The sequence below is a fragment of the Rhinolophus sinicus genome, chromosome 18 (genome assembly GCF_057876585.1).
Source record: "Rhinolophus sinicus isolate RSI-liver-muscle chromosome 18, RSI-T2T, whole genome shotgun sequence".
In the NCBI taxonomy this organism is placed as follows: domain Eukaryota; kingdom Metazoa; phylum Chordata; class Mammalia; order Chiroptera; family Rhinolophidae; genus Rhinolophus; species Rhinolophus sinicus.
In genome coordinates this window covers 108,643,149-108,664,068 of record NC_142518.1, presented here as the reverse complement: position 1 = coordinate 108,664,068, position 20,920 = coordinate 108,643,149, and the positions used below count along the sequence as shown (strand labels likewise).

The following is a 20,920-nucleotide window of genomic DNA, read 5'->3' as shown; positions in this document are numbered from 1 at the left end:
AGCTCCTGTGATAGCGGGCAGTAATGTGAGAAGGAAAACAACAAGACACGAAGGAGAACTCGAATGGAAACAGCACAGCATGACCTGGGGCCATTCAGTGTAGGGGCAAATGGCCTTACACCTTGCAGCAGACTCCGAACAGTTCCCGAAGGTTACAGTATGCTGTCACTGAAGTTCACAATGACAACCCCAGTCAACTTCAGGGACACTTGACATTTTCTGCTTAAGAAGGCCAAGAAGACAACTGACACAGATTTCTTGGAAAAGAATAATATTGTGTGTGTGTGTTTGTGTGTGTCTGTGAGTATAAAATTCACATACACAGATCTATTTATTTCTTGAATCACATAAATGAGAATACACATTGATGAGCATAGTGAAGAAACTGTTTTGATAAAGTTCAAATTTAGGATTTTAACAAGTCACCTTCCCACAACTCCTCACAGATGCCTCCGTAATATAGACATTGAAATTGACCATCAACAGCCTAAAGAGCTCCAAAGAGATTCTGACTTTTGCCTGAGATGCTGCCCCAAACCCTAGTTCATTACAGTTCTAGACTTGCCTAATTTACCTAATGATTACCTTCATTTGATTTTAATGTATTCAACTTTTAAGATACATTTTGTGATTAAAACCACTTTCTGCCTCAGTGAACTAGTTCTCTTATTTAAACTAAGTTTACCGATTAATTTAAACCCACATGTTGACATGGCGCGGCAAAGCATTCATGTGAAAAGAAACACCACACGCTGTATGTAAGGTTACGTTTCTATCATATCATTAAATCTACTCACCTTGTTGGCCACTGCATTTACATTGGGTCGTGCATCATAGATCGTGAGTTTAGAAATTTGTCTATTAGTCTCTCTGATGACGTCGAGATATTTCTCATCATCTTTATTTCGTTTACCACTCATACCGACAAGAGGCTGGCTGCAACGCACAATGACTGTCTTGTTTTCTGGATGAATCCATGACAGCACCTATAGTTAGTTCAGAAATTTTAAGCTATCAAGAAAAAGACAAATCTCAAAACAATGAAAACTATAAAAAAATAAAGCACTAACAATCATGATGAGGTGATTCTGCTTTTGCTGAAATGGAATACTTATTCACCATGATTTTACTGCGTGTGCCCAGAAACACACATTTAACAATGATGGCTATTCAGAGATAATGAGAATAACCAACTGCTTTACTAGTCTTAATTAGCACCATAGCTAATAGAAGTGAAATGCCTACCTAAAAATACTTACATCATGTAAAGGAAAAAGAAAGCTTCTGAGATTATTTCACCTCTGTAACTTGCACTAGATTTACCATCACAAAGAAACAGCTTTAGCAAAAAGTGACAGATAAAGGAAATCACCTGTGATACAACATGTTTCTACAATACCAACTCACATCTGCAGGTCCTTTCCCCCAACATTTTCAATTCTAGAATCTAACACAGGGGGTGATAACCCAAGGGAAGCAAAAAGATGTCAGGACAGCCAAAAGGGCTGCCAGAGTCTCCACAATGTGGTGTGGATACCCAACTCCTCGGAGAGCTCTTCGTGCCTTTACTAGTGCTCAGTCTTCTCTAATTTAATACACACGCCTAGCACATTTTATACCTGGTTTCCCAGCTCATAGCACAGGAGAAAAATACCTATAAAAGGCAGCTAATAATGTAATCACCAAAAGCTATAGAAGTGTCCACTTCAAATGGGTGAATTGTTTGATATATAACTCAATAAATTTGTTTTTAAAAAGGGAACTGGGAGGTGAGCGTGTTGAGTAGCAGTGTGGGGTCTGGCGGGGAGGCACATTTCTGCCGTGGCTCTAACTGTGCACTGAGCCCACAGCCTCTGTTGCCTCCTGTTCCTCCCTCATCGAATGTGGCATAAGGTTACCCCATGGTGCCGCTGGGAGGATGAAGGAAGAATGAATGCAGGTAAAGTACCCAGTGCCGTGGAGGGCGCTGGCTCGAGTTATCTGCTAGAGGCAGGCCGGGCGGCCAGTCAAGTCAGATACAAAAAACTATGTAAAGCAGACATAGGAATTCAAGAAGCATAATGGTTTGAGCTCACTTACTACAGGGCCAAACATGCTGTTGTCTTTGAAGTCACCACCTCCACAATGGCAAATGAAAACCACTGATGTTTCTAAAAACTGATGTGCGTGAAGATGACAATGGGTTGGTGAGAAAGATTCTGTGACAATATGAATACTCATTCACTGAGTCTTTGTGCCATGCCAGAGACCAGTTAAAAAACACCACTGTGGCCCCTAAGAGTCCAAAGGCGCAGAACTGGGAAGCCTTGGGAAAAGCACTGGCCCTTCGTCAGCTTCCTTTTTCTCCACCTACTTCCTATAGGCTTTGCTTCGAGAGAGATAAAAGACATGAGACCACTTTTATGTATGTACATGTATGAATTTGAATTTTTTCAGGTTTACTGAGATATAATTTACATATAACAATGTATAAGTTTAAGGTGTCCAGCTTGGTGATGTGATGTGAGATCACTTTTAAAAGAGCAAATCACTGCACATACAAGAGACTTATTATTTGATAAAGACCCTCATCAAATTTTAAATTTAAATGTGGTCATATGCAAGAAACTGCCCCGTGCCACCAATTCCCTCCTTTCTTCCACCCCTCCTGTGCCTGGGAGATTCAAGACTGGAATTACCATACCTTGTGAAGAAACGCTACTCTTATGAGTTGTGTCACCTCTTACTTTCTTTTTCTTTTGGAATCTCTACCTTTTAAAAAGGATGCTGGCTGTACAGCTGACCAGGTACAAATAATGCTAATTTCATAATATCAACTACTATGAGTGCTTTTAAAGTATATGGTATCATACCAGGTTATTCATATTAAAGTTACCATTTAGAAGCCATAAATAATTAAGGATGTGCACAAAGATTTAGCCGCCAAAAGACGTTTATCACAGCATTGTTTGTAATAGCAAAAGATTGAAAAGAACCTCGATGTCTCACAATAGAAAACTGATCAAATACATTATGGTATGTCTACGTACTGGCAAGTGTGGAAAGTTATTTCCAAGATAATGCTAGGTACAAAAAGCAGATCGGACACAAATTACAGAATAATTTAATTTTTTCTAATAAAATACGTATTTTTTTCTAATACAAATATGTATACATAGAAGGAAGTCTCGAAGGACATATAACAACATGTCAACTGGTTCTCACAAGGTGGCAGACCCCTTTCTGCTTAACAGTATTTCCTAAAATGTCTAAAATAAATATGTATTACTTATATGTTAAAGACTTCCATGACATTAGGACAAACCTGTTTGAGAACAAAGGAATATGTATCTATCAATGGGAACATTAATGCATGTGGACTACTTCACTATTCAGTGATATTTTGTGTTTGTTTCTTCTTTACATACAAAATAAGATTGCTTTCTCACCAATTCTTTTTGTACGTTTATATGGACTTTACAAAACCCTAAATATCAAATATTAATAATTTTACATTAAAATCAAATACATTTTCTGGGTTATAGTCAAGAGTCAGGTGGGCAGAAGGTATACTGAAAAAAAGCACATTATCCACTATTAGATATTATTAAGCATCATAATCTATAAAGATACAGAGGTGACAGACAGCTTAGCCTCAGCTTTGTTAGGAAAAATAAATGCAAATTGGCGGCCACCACAAAGTAAGAAGGATCAATAAAATGGCTACATAAGTAAAAAGTTATGCATTCAATTTGCTCTACAGTGAGTGGGCTCTCATTCACTCAGAATAGTGGGAACTGCTGGATCAAGATGGCAGCCTAAGCATAGCTGACTGGGCATGGTTATTTCATTTCCTCTCCTGCCCAAATCCCATGAAATAAATACACACACACACACACACACACACACACACACACACGACCCTTTGACACAGTCGATGTTCAATAAACATTAACTGAATGAAGGGGTGAACAAAATCGATCCATGCTACCCTAATCCAGTTCTCCTGTGGGCAAGGCATGTGTTAGCAAGACAGCTGGCTAGGACAGAAGTGGAGTCTGTGTCTATGGCACAGAAAAGTATGTCCAAAAAGAGCACGGGAATGAACTTGTAACTCTAGCTTCATTGGCACTGTGTTTTAACAAAATGAGCTGAGGAACACACTTTCAGGTATAATATATATCATGAAGATATGAATGGACACTCACAGTTAGTGAAGCAAGCGAATTTTACAAGTTACAATTCATATTATGTTGACAGTATACAAAAAGTTTCACACAAATATCCTTTTAAGGACAAAAATATCTAGACTTGGAAGTTAAAGGCAAGGTGACATTAAATCTTAATTTGTTCAACCCTTGTTTATAAACCAAAACAGAGTACTTATTATGACATGCCCTGATATTAAAAAGGGGGAAATTCTTTAAACTTTTCATCAATAAAATTTATGTACAGACTGGACAGTATAACTTGAACATAAATATTTAAGAAGCCAAGAGAACTCTGTGACTACTACTACTAGGTCCAATGATATCGTTAAGTATACTGTCTGCAATAATCTGCCCTTGACTCCAATATGCTAATGGTATTAAGGCAGCTTGCAAATGTGCCGAGGGTAAGCCCATCCTAATAAAGGTGAGTATGTACACAAGCCTGTACGTATGCGTTTTATAATATAAGGTAGTACCTTGTTTCCAGCATGACTCAGCAGATATTTATCAAGAGCCTATCAGATGTCTGGTATTGTGCTACAAAGAGAAATACCACAAAGACCCCATCCTACCTGCTTTCGTTCCACCTAGCATTTGGTTTACATATGACAGCATTACTTGGACTTTCTTTTGTATAAGAATTACTTGTGTTCATTCTCCGTCTTTGATTGTGAGCTCTGGGAAGGAAGGTGCTCTCTTTCATCTTTTCCCATTTGGCATGGTGCTTTGCACTCAGAGGCACTTAATAATTATTTGTTGGACTGAAATCCAAGAGTGTTTCCCTGAATTACTTGACTACCGTTCTTATGGAATAAAAGGCACTCTTTGAGAAAAACATTAATTGCCGTACTCACTGGAATTCGATTTCGGGATCTGAAAGTTGCAACTCTCTTGAGATCTTCATCTGTGGCACGAAATGGAACCACCAAGAGAGCAGGGTAAGTGTCACATAGTCCATAGCACTTATTAATAAAAGTTATTCTCCAGTGGTGATTGGGCAAGCCCTGCAGGAAGAAAAGTCAGTCCAAGTCAGTACTGTACAATGTCATCTCTGCATTTGGCCTTGGACCTCCTTTCTTCTTTCTAGCAGAATCTACACATGCCTCTCTGACCATGGTGTAGTGATGGTCTACCGATTTATAATAAGGGAACCAAATCAATAATCCAGACAATGTAAGAACACAAGAAAAAACACTGGCAGTTTCCATAACTCTAAACTATCACTGGGAAATACAGATTCTCTTGAATTTGAGATGTCCCTTTATTTCATGTCAAACTATTCTTTACTACTGGTACAACGAAGATCAACCCAAGTTCATCCCCCATCCATGCACCTGCCCTCCCTAGAGAAAAGTACATCCCGTCATCTTAATCTGTGTCTAATTGAGGGTAGAAAAGCGATCAGGCAACTCCCTCTCCCTACTCAAAACAGAGTGAATGCTTCAGTCTGCTCCAAAGTAGAAAGAGGCTAAGTGTGTGAAGAAAGTCACAGAGGGGAAGTAAAGGAAAACCCCTCTGGGGAGGCTCATTTCGCCACCTCCTAAGAGGTTTTTTGTTTTGTTTTTTTCCAATCAAGTTGTTTGGGATCGATGATCGTCCTTCAGGTTGTGTGAGAAATCCAGTCACTTGCGGTCTAAGCAGTGTGCTAATATGACAGGGACACAATGAAGACACCTCCCACCCTATCATCTACCCACAAAATTGTATCTAGTGTGGACAAGAGCCAGACGTGGTGGAATATTCTCTCCCCATACTCACAAATACATATACAAAAGTGAGCTTTGTGGGTGCTAGTTTTGAGGACAGACATTGTAGCTTTTCTTTAGGTCTAGCCCTATAAGCCACGGACCAAACAGATGAGTCTGATGCTGAACCCAGTTAGAGAGCTGTAGTCCCCTCAGAAAGTTGTAAGAAAAAACGATGGAAATATAATGACAGTCCAGAACAAAACACCTTCAACAGTTCAGAGATGCATGCAATCTTAAAAACAGGAACTGTTTTGTTTCAAGCTAGAAGCTTTGACTGAAAAACTAAGTCTCAATATTGTCAATAACACTCTAAAAATAAGGTATACATATTTTAATACATAATGCTGCCGAGATCTCCAAAACATGCAATACATTTCAATGGTCCTTCATCTGCCTCAATCACTGACCCAAAACAAAGGGCATTAAAGTGACAGGTATACAAAGCTTTTGAGAACAACAGTCTAAAGCTGATTTCTAGAAGCAATAGGACATACTACCTCACACATGTGCTCTAGAGATAAACTCCCACCGCCCCATTCCTGAGCATCGAATCTGCTTATGAATACACACACCACTCATCAAGACTGAAAACAGAAATCAACCAAGGTGTTTAGTAGTGGAGGTGGTGGCTAGAAGGTTCTTCTCAAGTCTAGGGGTCTGCGATTTTACTTTATTTTATAGTTACTGCCTTTTCATATAACGCAATTGGGCCTGATTTGATTCTCAAAGCTCATTCAACAAAATTTCCCAATTATTTTAAGAGTTTTGCAGAATGATAATTATGAAAAATCCCACCATAAAACTCCTAGCTGTCCTATAGATTTGGTTATACCAGCGGTCAAATTGTGACTCTTGTTACATAACACGCACAGGGGCTTTTTCACAAACATGCCACAAGAGACCTTTATCCCTGAACAGGAACATTATTCCAAGACTCATACCTTTATTACAGCAAATAAACACGCATGTAGGTGATAGCTTACATAAGAGAGCAGTAAAGGCAATTCTAATATACATTCATCAAAGCTTTCTTGGAAAAGACATTATCACAGGAAAACAGTTCTAATTCAATTGAATCTGCAAACGGGAATGCATATAATTGAAATCTAACGGCCAGTTGAGTTAAGCTCCCAGATATATAAATATTTAGCAACATCGATTCCTAAATAGGAAGCTAAACAAGTCTGATTTTTCTAGACTCCAACTATTTGTTTCATTTCATGAACATATAGCTACCGTTCTTCATGTAAGGGAAGGAAATAGAACTTAGCCAGCCAGTTTCCAATGCAGCTTGAATATGGCTTAGAATAACTGATAGAATAAGCTATATTATATTACTGCCATTAAAAACATATTTAGCAAGGATGTTATTGATTCTCAAAGTGTATGACTGATGACATATTGTCACCATGTATGTTTCAGATTCACCACATGCCACAGTACCTACTGGCTTACCTGTCTTCTGTATTCTTCAACTGGATTATACACCATCCATCCATTCACGTTAAACTTTTCTTCATTTAAAAATGCAAATATTGGCTAGACAAGGCAAAAGAACAGAATTTAAAGTTCAGTGTGAAGAAACAAATAGTGTACTAATACTACATCATTTGATTTTTCACCAGATTTGAAATCACAACCAAATCTGAGACTTTTAACAAAGAAATAACTGAAAAAATTTAGACTAGATTTATGCTACCTTCTATCTTCAGTAATTACTTTGGAGACCTCAATTTTCTATGGCTACAAACATTTCTTTTAAGTTTTCTAAAAATGATGTTCCACGAAAATCAGATTTCCGGGCCAAAAAATACCTATCAATTTTAAATAGTATTAGTAATCGATCAGGTAAAAGACACTAAAAAAAGAAAAAGGACACTTAGGAACGATTATTAAACAGTGCGACTGTCTCAAAAGGGAACAATGACATGTTAATTGAAAAAGAAAGACAGGACATTAGGGCAATCTTAATGAACTGTTCTTGTGAGTTCTGCATCAATGCCCTGATGTCTGAAATGACAGGATTCAGACCTCTCATCTCTTCTATCTCTGCTCACCCTCGAGGAGGCCGTACTGATGAATTTCATGGCTTCAAATACCATCCACACCCTAGTGACTCCTAAATATCTATTGCCCTCCAGCCCCGACTCTGATCCCCAGGCTCGGCTATCCCAGCGCCCACTCCACTACCCCAGACTGCCTAAGAGGCGCCTTGAGGACTTTGGGTTAACACATGCAAACCCAAACCTTTGACTCCCCCCTACCCAATCCTCCCACAGCCTCCCCATTGCAGCAGATGACAGCCCCGTCCTTCTAGTTGATTGAGCAAAAAACCTTGGCGTTAGCCACATCAGCTCACTGCTACCACCCTGGTCTCAGCCTCTACCATCGTCCACTTGGATCATTATAATAACCTCCTAACTGCTCGTCTGCTTTCATCTTTACCTCTAAAGTCACAGTAACAGTTAGCTTTCCATCTTGCTTGGATTAAAAGTGGAATTCCTTCCAATGACCTATGTGGCTGTCCACCATCTGGCCACATCCTCTGCTGCATGTGTGTTCTCGCCCTTGCTCACTCTACTCTAAGCCACACTGGCCTTCAGTGCTGCTCCCCAAAAGCATGAAGCAAATACCAACCTCTGGGCCCTTGCACCTGCTGTTCCAACTGTCTGAAATCCTTTTCCCGCTACTTTTTTCACAACTCTGCTCAAATGTAATCTTAATCAATGAGACTTTCTCTGACATCCTGTGGAAAAAACAACATGCTACTCCCACAACTACACCCCTTATTCTCCTTCCCATGTTATTTCCCCCTATGACGTATGACCATTTGACATAGATTTACTTGTTTATTTCTTTACTGATGGACCTCCACTGTTCCCTCCCCTAGAACATGGGCTCCACAAAAGCAGACACTTTTGTTCATATCCTGTACCCCCAGTCACTGGGACAGTGTCTGGCGCATAGTAGGCAGGATATGCACTTGGCAACCAAGTGAAAATGGGAAGCCTTATATAGCCCCTGCACAACCACTTTCCCTGGGGGGTGCCATGTCTGGGCACTTTTCCTCTAGGTATCTTCCTTCCATCCATTTTCCTCTGTTATCAGCTCACCACTTTGAATGCCAGCGTCCCCTCCTCTATATTACAGATGATTTCTGGAAACGCATCTCTTAGCATCAACAGTTTTGTTATTTAAGTGGCAAGAGGGTTAGGGTGAAGACTGATCAAGAACATGCTCTCCAGACTGTCTTCCTGAACTCTTTGAAGCCCGTGGCACCCTCAGCAGGTCTGAACTCGGGCAGTGCTGGGCCTAAGTGCTGTGTATTCTACGAGGGGCAGCATACTGAGCACACATTAGTCATGACGCTGACCTAGCTAACCAATTCACTGAGGCTGTTAGCCTTACATTGAATTCAGAGCAATACTGGGGAAAACAAGGGATTTCTGTTGACTGAAGTATAACTCAAAGGCAGAGGGGCTTTTGGAGAAAACAGCACTAAAGTGTATGAACTTGTTTATCCATAAACAGAATGTATAGAACATATCTAAGCATCATCTTAGTGACATCTGAGCACCAGATACTACACTGGCCAGTACGTGGCACAAGTAAATACTGAATCTTGCTGAATGGTATGCTGTTCACATACTTGTAGATGGCAGATGGTTTGAGAGGTAACGCTGTACTGTCACTCGCTTTAGAAGAAAACCTAGAATCTGCTGTCTTGAAATGAGTCCCTGATCTCAACACGGTTTGAGGGTTTTGTGGCTTTCTTTTTTAGTTATTTCCATCTTTCCCATGAAGCTCAAGTGAATACACTGGCCTTTTAAAAACAAAGAATAAAATTGCTAACTCAAAGGCCAGATAAAGCTTTCTTTCCAGAAAATCATCACATGTATTAATGCTATCCATATCCTTCGACTTGCCGGCAGCATTTTCAATGTAACTTACTATTTCTCAACCACTCCTTTTTTGCTTCAAATATGCTCTTGAATCTCATATTAAAAATCACTGATAAGTGTAATATAAGCTTGCCACATTGTTATCATCAGAAGATGACAGCTAGCCCAAACCAAAATTATCTCCATGTTTTCCTTAATGTTTGATTTAAAAGAACTCTGAATACAAGTAATATTTTTAAAACTGTCATTAATATGACAATGATGCAATGTCCTCATGTAGCGACGTATCAGGTGGCCTTTTCTCATGACATCACTCTGGAATGACACTTCCCATTCTGAGTGACATCCAGATATTGGGATGAGTCAAGGAACTGGCATCCTTTACCCCTGAAACATGCCTATGAGAACTGGATGACGGGAACAGCTCCTAAGCTACTTCTGATCCTAAGAGCCAGACTTGGACCTCAAATAATTCAGGAAAATTGATGAATCACGTAACAGCCAGATATCCTGTCACGAAACACATAGCAACACATCTAATATTGAAGTGGATCTTAAGGTGGGAAAGACCAGCTGCTTAAATCAATGTTTGAACCATCCAACTATAAGAAAACATATTTTTAAAAAAGCATTACTTCTTAGTGTTCACATTGTATTTTTTTCTTCCATTTTTAAAATTAGTTTCAGGTGTATAAAACAACATAATGATTAGACATTTCTTATACATCACAAAGTGATAACCCCAATAAATCTAGTATCCATCTGACACTGTACACAGTTATTACAATATTATTGACTGTATTCCTTCTGTACTATATAGCCCCATGACTATTTTTTTAAAATTATAGTTGACATTCAATATTATTTTATGTTAGTTTCAGGTGTACAGTGCAGTGGTTAAACATTTATATAATTTATGAAGTGATCCTCCCGTAAGTCTAGTATCCAGCTGACACTATACGTAGTTTTTATAATATTATTGACTATATTTTCTAGGGTGTACTTTACAACCCTGTGACTCTTTTGTAACTACCAATTTGTACTTTTTAATCACTTCACCTTTCTCACCCAGCCTCCCATCCTCCCTCCCCTCTGGCAAACATCAGTTTGTTCTCTGTATCTATGAGTCTGTTTCTGTTTTGTTTGGTCATTTATTTTGTTCCATAAATTAATTGGCTCCATTGAGGCAAACATTCTAAAAGAACCAGAATTTTTAAAAGTTGAATGTACCGGAACTTACTTCCCAGATATTTTAATTTTTACTTTTTTTTCCTAAAAGATTCAGATAAGATAACAAAGAACTTTAAAACACAAGCTCTCAAACAGAGTAACATAAAGATGGATTATTTAAAAAGAAATAAAAATACTGAGCTTTAAAGCAAGGATAACAAACCCCATTCATCTGTACCTCATTATTAAAAAGTACAAAACTCCCTACAAGTAGAAACTTGTTACAAGCCTAATTAAAGCTCCTGTCTGAAAACTGTTAAAACCTAGAGTTAATGGATTACATGTCCTGAGGTTTATAACTGTCATTTATTTTCTCTTATAGATAATACATTTTGAAGGCTTTGAGTCTTTTAGTGCTTTCTTAGCAGGTTGACATTTGCCAGTGACCCCTAACTGTGACGTTGGGTCACTTGGGGCCCTCTCTTTGGGAAATCGAAGTTCTATGGACAGAACGGGTTCTAGAGAACCTCCCTTTATGAGGCTTGAGAAGGGAGTCGGGTTTGCAAAACGAGTAATAAAGTCCTCTCCACGAACCCGCCCAGCACCGATTTCATTTCATGGCCTGTGGACAACTCAAGAATGACTCAGTCCCAGCTGAGCAAAGCCTCAGAGCAGAGAAGTGTTCTGCCAAACGTTAGCTTCCAGTCACTGCTCTGGAAAGGCCTCCATGGCTTGGCTTTCCTCTAGGGCCTGGTCCCTCACCCGGGCTCTGCCTCAGGATACGGGTGGTGATGCTGGGGGCACTTTCCCGAGATGCCAATCAGTGCCTGTGCCCCACCTCCCCTCCACTGGGCCGGAATCTCCAGGGGGTGATTGCCCTGATCCTGAAGGACAGGTGGAATATGCCAGAACACTTAGGAGGCTAGCCTAAGGGTTCTGGGGCTTCTTTACTTTTTAAAAAGTTATTCTGAAATAATTATAGATTTATAGGAAGTTGAAATGTACAGGGAAGCCCCATCCACCCTTCACTCAGCCTCCCCAATGTGAACATCTTACATGACTAGAGCACAGTAGCAAAACCAGGAAACTGACATCAGAAAACACACCCTCCAGTGCTTATCCCTAGCTTCAAGTGAGTGGGTCTTCCTTTATCTGGCTCTGTATCAGTATTTGGGCATTTCACCAACTCAGATTCCTACTCGTCAAGACACACCATGTATGCAGACTTTTAAAAAAAGCAATCATGTGCATTTTTCCAGTATTAAAAATAGCACAATGTAACATTTGGAAAATCTTAAAGGACAAAGTTGAGATGAAAATCTCTGATTTCACACTAGGGATAAAAACGGCTGTGACAAAGAGAATACAACTTGTCATTTCAATTTAGCTACATTTGTCACTGTTGTGTCTTGTGGGGGAAAAATATGAAATGACAACAGATTTTAGCTTTCATTTAATTAGCCATTTTTAAAAATGACGCCTATATAATGATGCACCCACTTGCTTCAAACACATCTAGATTGGATTTTTTATTGAGTAGAATCTCTAAATGGCAAGTGATTCATGAGTTTCCTTCTTTGAGGAGGGAGGGCTGTCTGTCATTGAATCAGGATTCGTAGAGCTCATGAAGCCCCCTCCCTGAAGAGCCCCTTCCCCCCCAAAGACTTATCAAGTTGTGTCTCAGAACAGGATGTTTGAGAGTCAGATTGAGAAAAACCAAATCTCATTCAAAAGAGAGACAGTGACAGAAGAAAACCATTTTCATAGTATTCAGGGCAATAAATTGATAAGCTAGGTAGATTTAGCAGTGCTTTCAAATGATATAGCCACTATGCAATGGCACGGTCATCCGTGGACAAGATTTTTAGAAAGAGCAGACCCTTTTTATGCAGCTAATAAACTATGACTCTGAATACTTAGCCTTAAAAATTCAGGGGACCGCTCACTACTTCTTTCCTGATAGAATTTTGCAATGTTTGAACAGGAATTTCAGCGAGCATTTTTGTCTAATATGATTTCTGAAATCAAAGACATTTGCCTTTTTAAAAGGCTTCAATCTACCACATAAGGGTGCAGCGATGTAAAATTACCTCATTTTCATCTTTTAGATGACACTTCAGAATAGGACCCCTTCATATGAGGGAAAAAAAGCTTTCATTAAAGTTGAGAACAAAGCCTAAATTTTTTAGGAAGAATCATAGGAGGTACTTAAACTTGGCAAAGTTTACATAATTCTAAGTAACACCTTCATGCTACATTGTGATTTCAGCCTATTTCACGTGACTTGACTCGGTAAGTTAATTCATGTAACTGCATCAAATGTAATTGAGTCCAAAAATCAGGCAAAAGACTCATAGGTTAAAAGCAGTGAGCACATAAATTACCATTTACACTTAGGTTTGTGTAAATAATTCTCCTAGTCCCTTTTCTACCACTGTCCCTGGGGAAAATGGTTTAATGGTTTAATATTCCTGGGTCAGCACCACTTTCGTTTATAAATGTACATATTCATTTATTCAAGAAGGGCCCACAAAAGGGCATTGGAAATGTCATTTGAAACCATTTGGGGAAAAGAGCATTCCATACTACCTTGTCTACAATCAGAATCATTTAAGGCTTACATTTCTCAGAGTTCGCCCACTGTACCTCTTCTCACTGTAATTTTCTCTCCTGGCAATTTTGGCCACATCTATGAAAATGATGATCACCACATCCAAGCCTACCAAATAAACCTCTCCCCAGGTCTTTGTAGCCACCTGCCTCCTGGGTACCTCACTGTGCCCCAGCCATTCGTGACGGTGGATCCAAATTAGGACTCGCCACCTCTTCTTCATTCTCCTCCTACATTCCCCATCTCGACCACTGGCCCCCCAATCAACCTGGTTGTCCAGGCTGGATTCTTCCCACTCTACCATCTCATCCCCCTCATAACTACATTCCGTCAATCAACAAATTATATTGATCTTACCTCCTAGATCTTTCTCAAGTCCATTCCCTCCTATCCCTCTCCATTGCCCCATTTCAAGCCCTCATCATCACCCACTGAGGTGACTAAACCATCTCCATAAATGTTCTCCTGCCCCCTCTTTCCACTCTGCATGCCGCAGTCCAAGCAATCTTTCTGAAATAGAAATCGAATCATGTCATTTTCCTGCTTAAACCCCTGTAATGGCTTGCCTCACCTTCAGATAAAAAACAAAACTTCTTGGTGGGCCATGAAAGGCTCTGTGAGCTCTGGCCCAGCCTTGCCCTCCAGCACCATTTCTCGCCACTATATGCACATGCACACCAACCCCAGACACCAACCCTTGAGGGTCCAGCCTGTGTCTGGCCGCTTCTCATTTGTATATACTCTTCCTGCAGTTTACCATGTCCATTTCTGCCTGGAAAATGCTCCTACTCATCTCTCAGAATTTGCCTCCTCTAGGAAGCCTTCCTCGACACCAACCCTCTTACTTTCTGCACATATATACAGGTCTGTCCACATCACCCAGTAAAACTGTGCTCCTTGCGGACAGGGAGTGGGTATCAGCTCCCCGTGCCTTGCCATAAGGTAGGCATTCTGTAAACGTCTGTTGAGCAAAAATTGGGAGGAAAGGAACAAAAAAGATGAGAAGCAAGGAGAGGATTCCCCTACCAGACATTACATCTTCTAAAGCCTCAATAGTTAAGAGAAAATGCTACTGATGTATGAAGTGTGATTGATGCAAGAAAAGAAACATTCAGAAATAAAACCAAATACACAGAGGAATTTAGTGTGTGATAAAGGTGGTAGTTCAAATCAGTGGATTAGTCAACAGATGGTGTCACAACAATAGGGGATGAAAGAGTTGGATCCGTACCTTCCATGGTAACCCCACATAAACCCCACATAAATTCCAAGTTGATCAAATATTTAAAATTTTTAAAAAGAAATTAAAGCATTAGAGGCACAAGGGATAATTCTTTTATAATTCTGAGTAGGGAAGACCTTCCTAACTGGGATGTAAAACCCAGAAGCTATCAAAGTGTGCAGACAAGAGTTAACCTAGCAGGTCTGAGACTGCCCTGCTTAAAAAGGCCTGCTTACATGGTTGACCCTTGGCTGGCCTCTGGGGGCCTGGATTTTGGGAGCGTTCTCACCATTCCCTAACTGGCAAGACTGGTTTAGTGTCTAAACTGTATTTTAGGCTTAATCTCTGCTTTCCTCCCGGGAGTTTGGAATTTTGGTACATGCTAGGCAGAGAGGATGCCTACGTGACCAGCCCCCAGTAAAAACCATGGGCACTGAGTGTTGTCACAATTCGTTGCTGGGGGAATTAAGTGCATCCTGAGGGACTCCACTGGGGGAGGACTCTGGAATCTTATGTCTGGTTCCCCTCAGATTTCACCTCATGTGACTTTTCCTTTTGCTGCAATAAATCATACTTGTTGAGTCCTGTGAGTTCTAGTGAATCACCAAACCTGAGGTGGTCTTAGACACCCGTGTAACCCCATTCTCTCTCTCTCTCTCTCTCTCTCTCTCTCTCTCTCTCTCTCTCACACACACACACACACACACACACACCAGAAAAAAAGATAAATTTTCCCAATTAAATATTTTTTAAAATTCTTCATAGCAAAAACCACTATAATAAAAACCAAAAGGCATGTGGGAAAAATATTTGCAGACTATTTTATAAGTCAGTATAGCTATCACATAAAGAGTTCCTATAACTCACAAGAAAATGACCAAAATCCCAAAAGAAAAATGGACAGAAGATACAGAGAATGAAGAAGCAGATATACAAATAGTTCAAATCAAAAGATAGTCAACTTCACTCAAATAACACAAATACAAAATAAAACTATGAATCTACATTTTCACCCATTAGATTAGCAAAGATAAAAAAATTAGAAAGCATATTGGGTTCATGTGGTAGGCAGAATAGTGGTGCTCAAAGATGTCCACGTCCTTACCCCTAGAACCTGTGTTATGCTACCATAGCACAGTATGCAAAGAGGAATTAAGGTAGCCGATGGCATTAAGATTGCTAATCAACTGACTTTTAAGATCGAAATTACCCTGGATTTCCCCAGTGCCTAATGTAATCATAAAGGTCCTTAGAAGTGGGAGGAGGAGACAGAAAAGTCAGAATCAAGAGAGATGTGATGATGGAAGGAAAGTCAGAATGACTCGAAGGACTTCACTCACTGTTGCTGGTTCCGAAGATGGAGGAAGAGGCCACGCGTCAAGGGGTGTGGTGGCCTCTAGAAGCTGGAAAAGGCAAGGAATGGATTCTCCCCTAGAGGCTCCAGAAAGAACACAGCCCCGCGGACACCTTGATGTTAGCCCAGTTAAACCCATTTTGGATTTCTGACCTCTAGAACTCATGTTTTTATAAGTCACAGAGTTTCTGGTAATTTGTTACAGCAGCTACAGGAAACTAATGCAGTTGGAGAGGATATCTGGAAACAGGCACTCTGACACGCTGTGTGTGGGAGTGAAAGCCTGTGCCTCTTCAATAAAAGAGAATTTGTAATTCAACCTCTAAGAATTTTTCCTACGATACATGTGAACCCATATAAAATGACGTACATGCAAGGTTATCCACTGCAGTAGTTTATAGAATAGCAAATGCTTGGAAAGAATCTCAATATCCATCAATAGAGGACTGAATAGAGAAAGCAGGGGACAGTCAACAGAGTACTATGCAGTCATAAATAGAGTGAAGACACCCAGTCATTAGCCACTATCTATTGGTGAATTGGAAAAGCGTATATAAATCCCAAGTCGCCTGCATAGGTCTAACCTACCACTGGGTGGATAGTAAGTAGTAGGCTGAACACACCGGTGAGGTGGGGAGCGGGGTGGCTGAAGGCTGCTAGGAGGGAGGGAGACTACTCTATACCCATCTTAGCTAGTTCAGGCCACTATAACAAGATACCACAGACTGGGTGGTTTAAAACAACAAACATTCGTGTCTCACAGTCCTGGAGGCTAGAAGTCCAAGATGAGAATGCCACCGTGGTCCAGTTGTGGGTGATTCCTGATTCCTGGTTTACCAAGGGCAGCCTTCTTGCGATACCTCCCATGGTGGACAGACTGAGCTCTTCCATAAGAGCATTTCCTCTTCTTATAAGGACACTAATCCCATCACTGGGCTCTACCCCAGGACCACATCCAAACCTAATCACCTCCCAAAGGCTCCACCTCCAGATACCATCACACTGAAAATGAGGGTTTCAACATATAATTTTGAGGGGACACAAACATTCAGTCTATAACAATACCCTTTTATACTTCCTGAATTTTTCAATCGTGGGCATACATTAGCTATTTACAAATTTTTAAAGTAAATGCTTGTTGAATAAATGCCCTTTCTAAACAGCAGAATATTCTTATTGACGAGTTGGTTGCTGCTAGTTCCTATTCATTCTACTGACAGTATAGTTCAAATACCAAGAGCCTACTATGAACAACTTATCGGTAGGAAAAAGATGAGTAAGACAACACAGCCACTGTCTTTAAGGAGTTAGAAGTTCTCTAAAGGAGAGAGACGGAGGGAACAACTATTGATCATGTAAGGTGGAAAGTGATAAAGTCCATGAGCAGTACAGATGAAGCATTGTGGGGCTCCAGAGAAGGACAGATGGATGGGCCTGGAGGGACGTTGATGGCATTTGAGCTACTCTGGAAGGATAAGACAACTTTGGACATAATATGGTGATGACAAAAAGCCACAAATGGGAGCCAGACTCCGAGGATATGTGGCCATCAGCAAACACCTCAGTCTCACTGCCAGAGTATAGGAGGGGTAGAAAAAATGGAAACTGTTGAAAACTGGAGCCACACTCTGGACAAGAGAGGTTTGCGTTTACACTGACAGCAAGGCAGGAACCACTGATGTCTCGGGGGCAGAGGAACCAGACCATCAGAGCAGCATCCCAGGGACGTTAATCTGATAGAGGGCACACGTGGCGAGAATTGGAAAAGAGAGAGAATTGAGGTAGGAAAACAAGTTAAAGCACCATCCCAACGGCTTAGGAGAGAAAAGAGGAAAACCTGAAGTGAGTTAGACTGGGGAGGAAGAATCCCCTCGATACAGTAAATGTTAAACAAAGGGAAATCTTTCAATGGCCTGGATTTTGGAGGAGGAGAAGGAAGAGGAGGGAGCAGAGGGGAGAGGAGACACCACTAGAGAAACTGAGAGCAGAGGAGTAGGTCTGGGGAAAAGATGAGAGAAGCATTGTAAACAAACATTTAAGTGTCAGCAGAAGTCATATAGCAGCTAAAGGGAAATAGGAAGCTAGGGCGTTGGAAGTCACGCCCAGAAAGGCAATGCTGAGACACGAGAGTGAGAAAGATTGCTGAAGGGGTAGTATAGAGCAACAAGGAGGGGGAGAATGGACTTTTCCAGAAAACACACAGTTAGACAGCAGAAGGAAGCAGAGCAACAAGAAAATAAGCTAGACAGGTAGGTGTGCTGGGAGACTGAGGTCTCAGAAGCCACAGGGAGAAGTGTCTGGAAGCATGGTAGTCTAGATGCCCTGAGACTTTTCCTCCTGAAAACCCCTGAAAATGCTGGATAAAACAGAAATCTTTTTTTAAATGCACTAATGAAGGCTCCTCCATGTGTGAGGCACAGGGCTACTAAGGGATATTTAGCTTCTCACTTGATCCTTTTAAAAGATGCGCTCATTGGTGGCTCAGAGAGATTGAAAGGCTTTTTGTTTGTTTGCATAGGTTCATGAAGTCTGTCAATAGAACATATTGGATATTTTTGTTTGTTTCAATTTTACATTTATACTGACTATTGACTCTTTTATCCAGCTCATTCACTAGTCTCTTAGTGTATTACTTTGGCTTTCTTAGAATTTCTAGTAATCTAAGGTGTCACCTATGAATAATGCTCAATTTCCTACTATTTTAGTAAAAAGTTGTACCACTTATGCCATTACTATGTCTTAGTGCATTTCTTAGAATTGCCAAAGTAACACTGACTAATAGTAGGGGTAGTAGCCAACTTGTGTGTTTTTTTCCTGATTTTAGCGTTAATACTCTAAATGTTTTACTGTCAATTTTACTGTTTGCTGTTGTACTCAATATTCTTTATCACAAAGAAAAAGTTTCCTTTAATACTATTTTACATCAATTTTTTAAAAATCAGAAACGGCTATTTTTCCTCTTTTTCTTACACTTTTAATGTACTTGAATGTGCATTATGTCACCTTCCTTATTCCTAATATTACTTATTATTATTTTCTTAATAAGACCTGCTAGTGGTTTTATAGTTTATGTATTTTTCCAAGAAATTTACCAGTTTTATTATTTCTTATATTTTATGATGTGTTATTTGCTGTTGACTTTGTTTTATTTTTCTCTTGTATTAATCTTACCCTGTACTGGTATTTATTAATTTCTCTCATATTTTCTTTTCATTCATTTTGTTGTTCCTTTCCCTTTTTATTTTCTTAGATTTGACTTCATTTTATTTTCAATTTTTCTTTTTTAACAATAAAAGCATTTATGTCTACAAAAAAAAAAGCACTTTTGAGCTGGCTAGAGAGGAATAAACACTCAGAAGCCAAACACTAACTGCAAACAGAAATGCAGAAAGCAAGAGGCACACATTGGCTTTTACCTTTCAAAAGAGTGGGAGGGCGAGAAGTAGGACAATAAGTTCCGAAACGGGTGGCTGCTAGGGACAGGCAGGCAGACAGTGGACACTCTGCTTCTGAACAGGATGGCAACGCAGGGGGCAGCCCAGTTGGGACCACAGCTCCAGGAGATGGGGAGCAGGGAGAAGAACCGAGCATGCCCAAAGCTGGGGGGAAAGGGCAGTAGGGAGAGCGAGAGAGAGACGGAAAGAGAAGAGGGCCAAGTCTTGCAGGAGGCAGGAAGGGAGGAGATTTAGAAGCATGATTGACCGTCAATTAGCCAAGTTTACTGTTTATTCAGGAAACAAAGTCCTGGCCAAAAAGAAAATAGAGAACTAAGACATACTTCAGTCCTAAGGCCACATCTAGTCTGAGAAGCAGGGGTGCACGTACGTGCGTGCGTGCGTGCGTGCGTGTGTGTGTGTGTGTGAGCACACATGTTGCTCATGTCAATTCCCATCTGAAAAGAAGGTATTTGCTTTTATCTATTCATTCTGTGATTAGCCTTGAAAGTAAGAGTCCGCTATATTTCTGTCTGATTTAAAATCTCAAAGCAATTTATAAAAATTTCTCCATTTCTGAACTAAAAAAAAAAAAAAATGAAGGCACAGGGAAAAGCACCCTATGTACCTAATTCTCTATTCATAGAATCACTTATAGCACTCATTCAAATGATCGACAAAGATGTACACCCCTGTAAGTCATTTTAGTCATTTGTATGTAATTATTTTTACAAGTGAGCACAAGTGGAGTAGGGCAAGAAAAGAACCAGGTAGAAATGGTACAGTGCTTAAGCCACACAGCAGGGTTTGATGTGGCTCACCAAAGCTAGGCGAAAAGAAACAAGCAACAAAGACTGAAAAGCAAAGGCAGCAGGAACCAAGCCCTGCAAGTGCAGGTAAGCCCAGCTCTCCACCACGCTATTTGGATGACACTGCTTCCAGCCTCTGCATACAGTACACAGCAGTGTGCCAATCACTCACGGAAGGCCGCTAGTCTCCACAGAAGAGGCCTTGCCACTGGCTTGCTTCACTCAAAATTACAACCAGCTAGTCTTCTCTCCTGTGCCTATTTCTTCTACCCAAAAAGTCAAATTTACCAAAACAAAAAAAACTTTGCCACTCTATGACTGCTAATCAGCTCACAGAATAACAAGTAGTAGGAAATATTGTGATGCTGAAGAGCTTTACCTGGAACGGCACAGAAAAGTGGAAAGTGCCAAAACACGAACCTCAGTGAGCCACATGGCCCTGAAAGCAATAGGCTCCCACAGGGTCAAAGGATGAAAACA

At 40.3% G+C, this 20,920-nt stretch overlaps 1 protein-coding gene across 8 annotated transcripts in view; it reads right to left on the bottom strand.

The window, feature by feature from the left end:
* The window catches only part of MTM1 (myotubularin 1), a 95,528-nt gene that overhangs the window by 20,766 nt on the left and 53,842 nt on the right, over window positions 1-20,920 (bottom strand). For all 8 annotated transcript variants that reach the window (XM_074323268.2, XM_074323264.2, XM_074323266.2 and 5 more), the window contains 3 exons: window positions 7,394-7,477; window positions 5,045-5,194; window positions 798-986 (listed from right to left, as the gene is read on the bottom strand). In XM_074323268.2, the coding sequence (XP_074179369.1) occupies window positions 798-986; window positions 5,045-5,194; window positions 7,394-7,477 (423 nt within the window). The remainder of the gene's footprint in view (window positions 1-797; window positions 987-5,044; window positions 5,195-7,393; window positions 7,478-20,920) is intronic.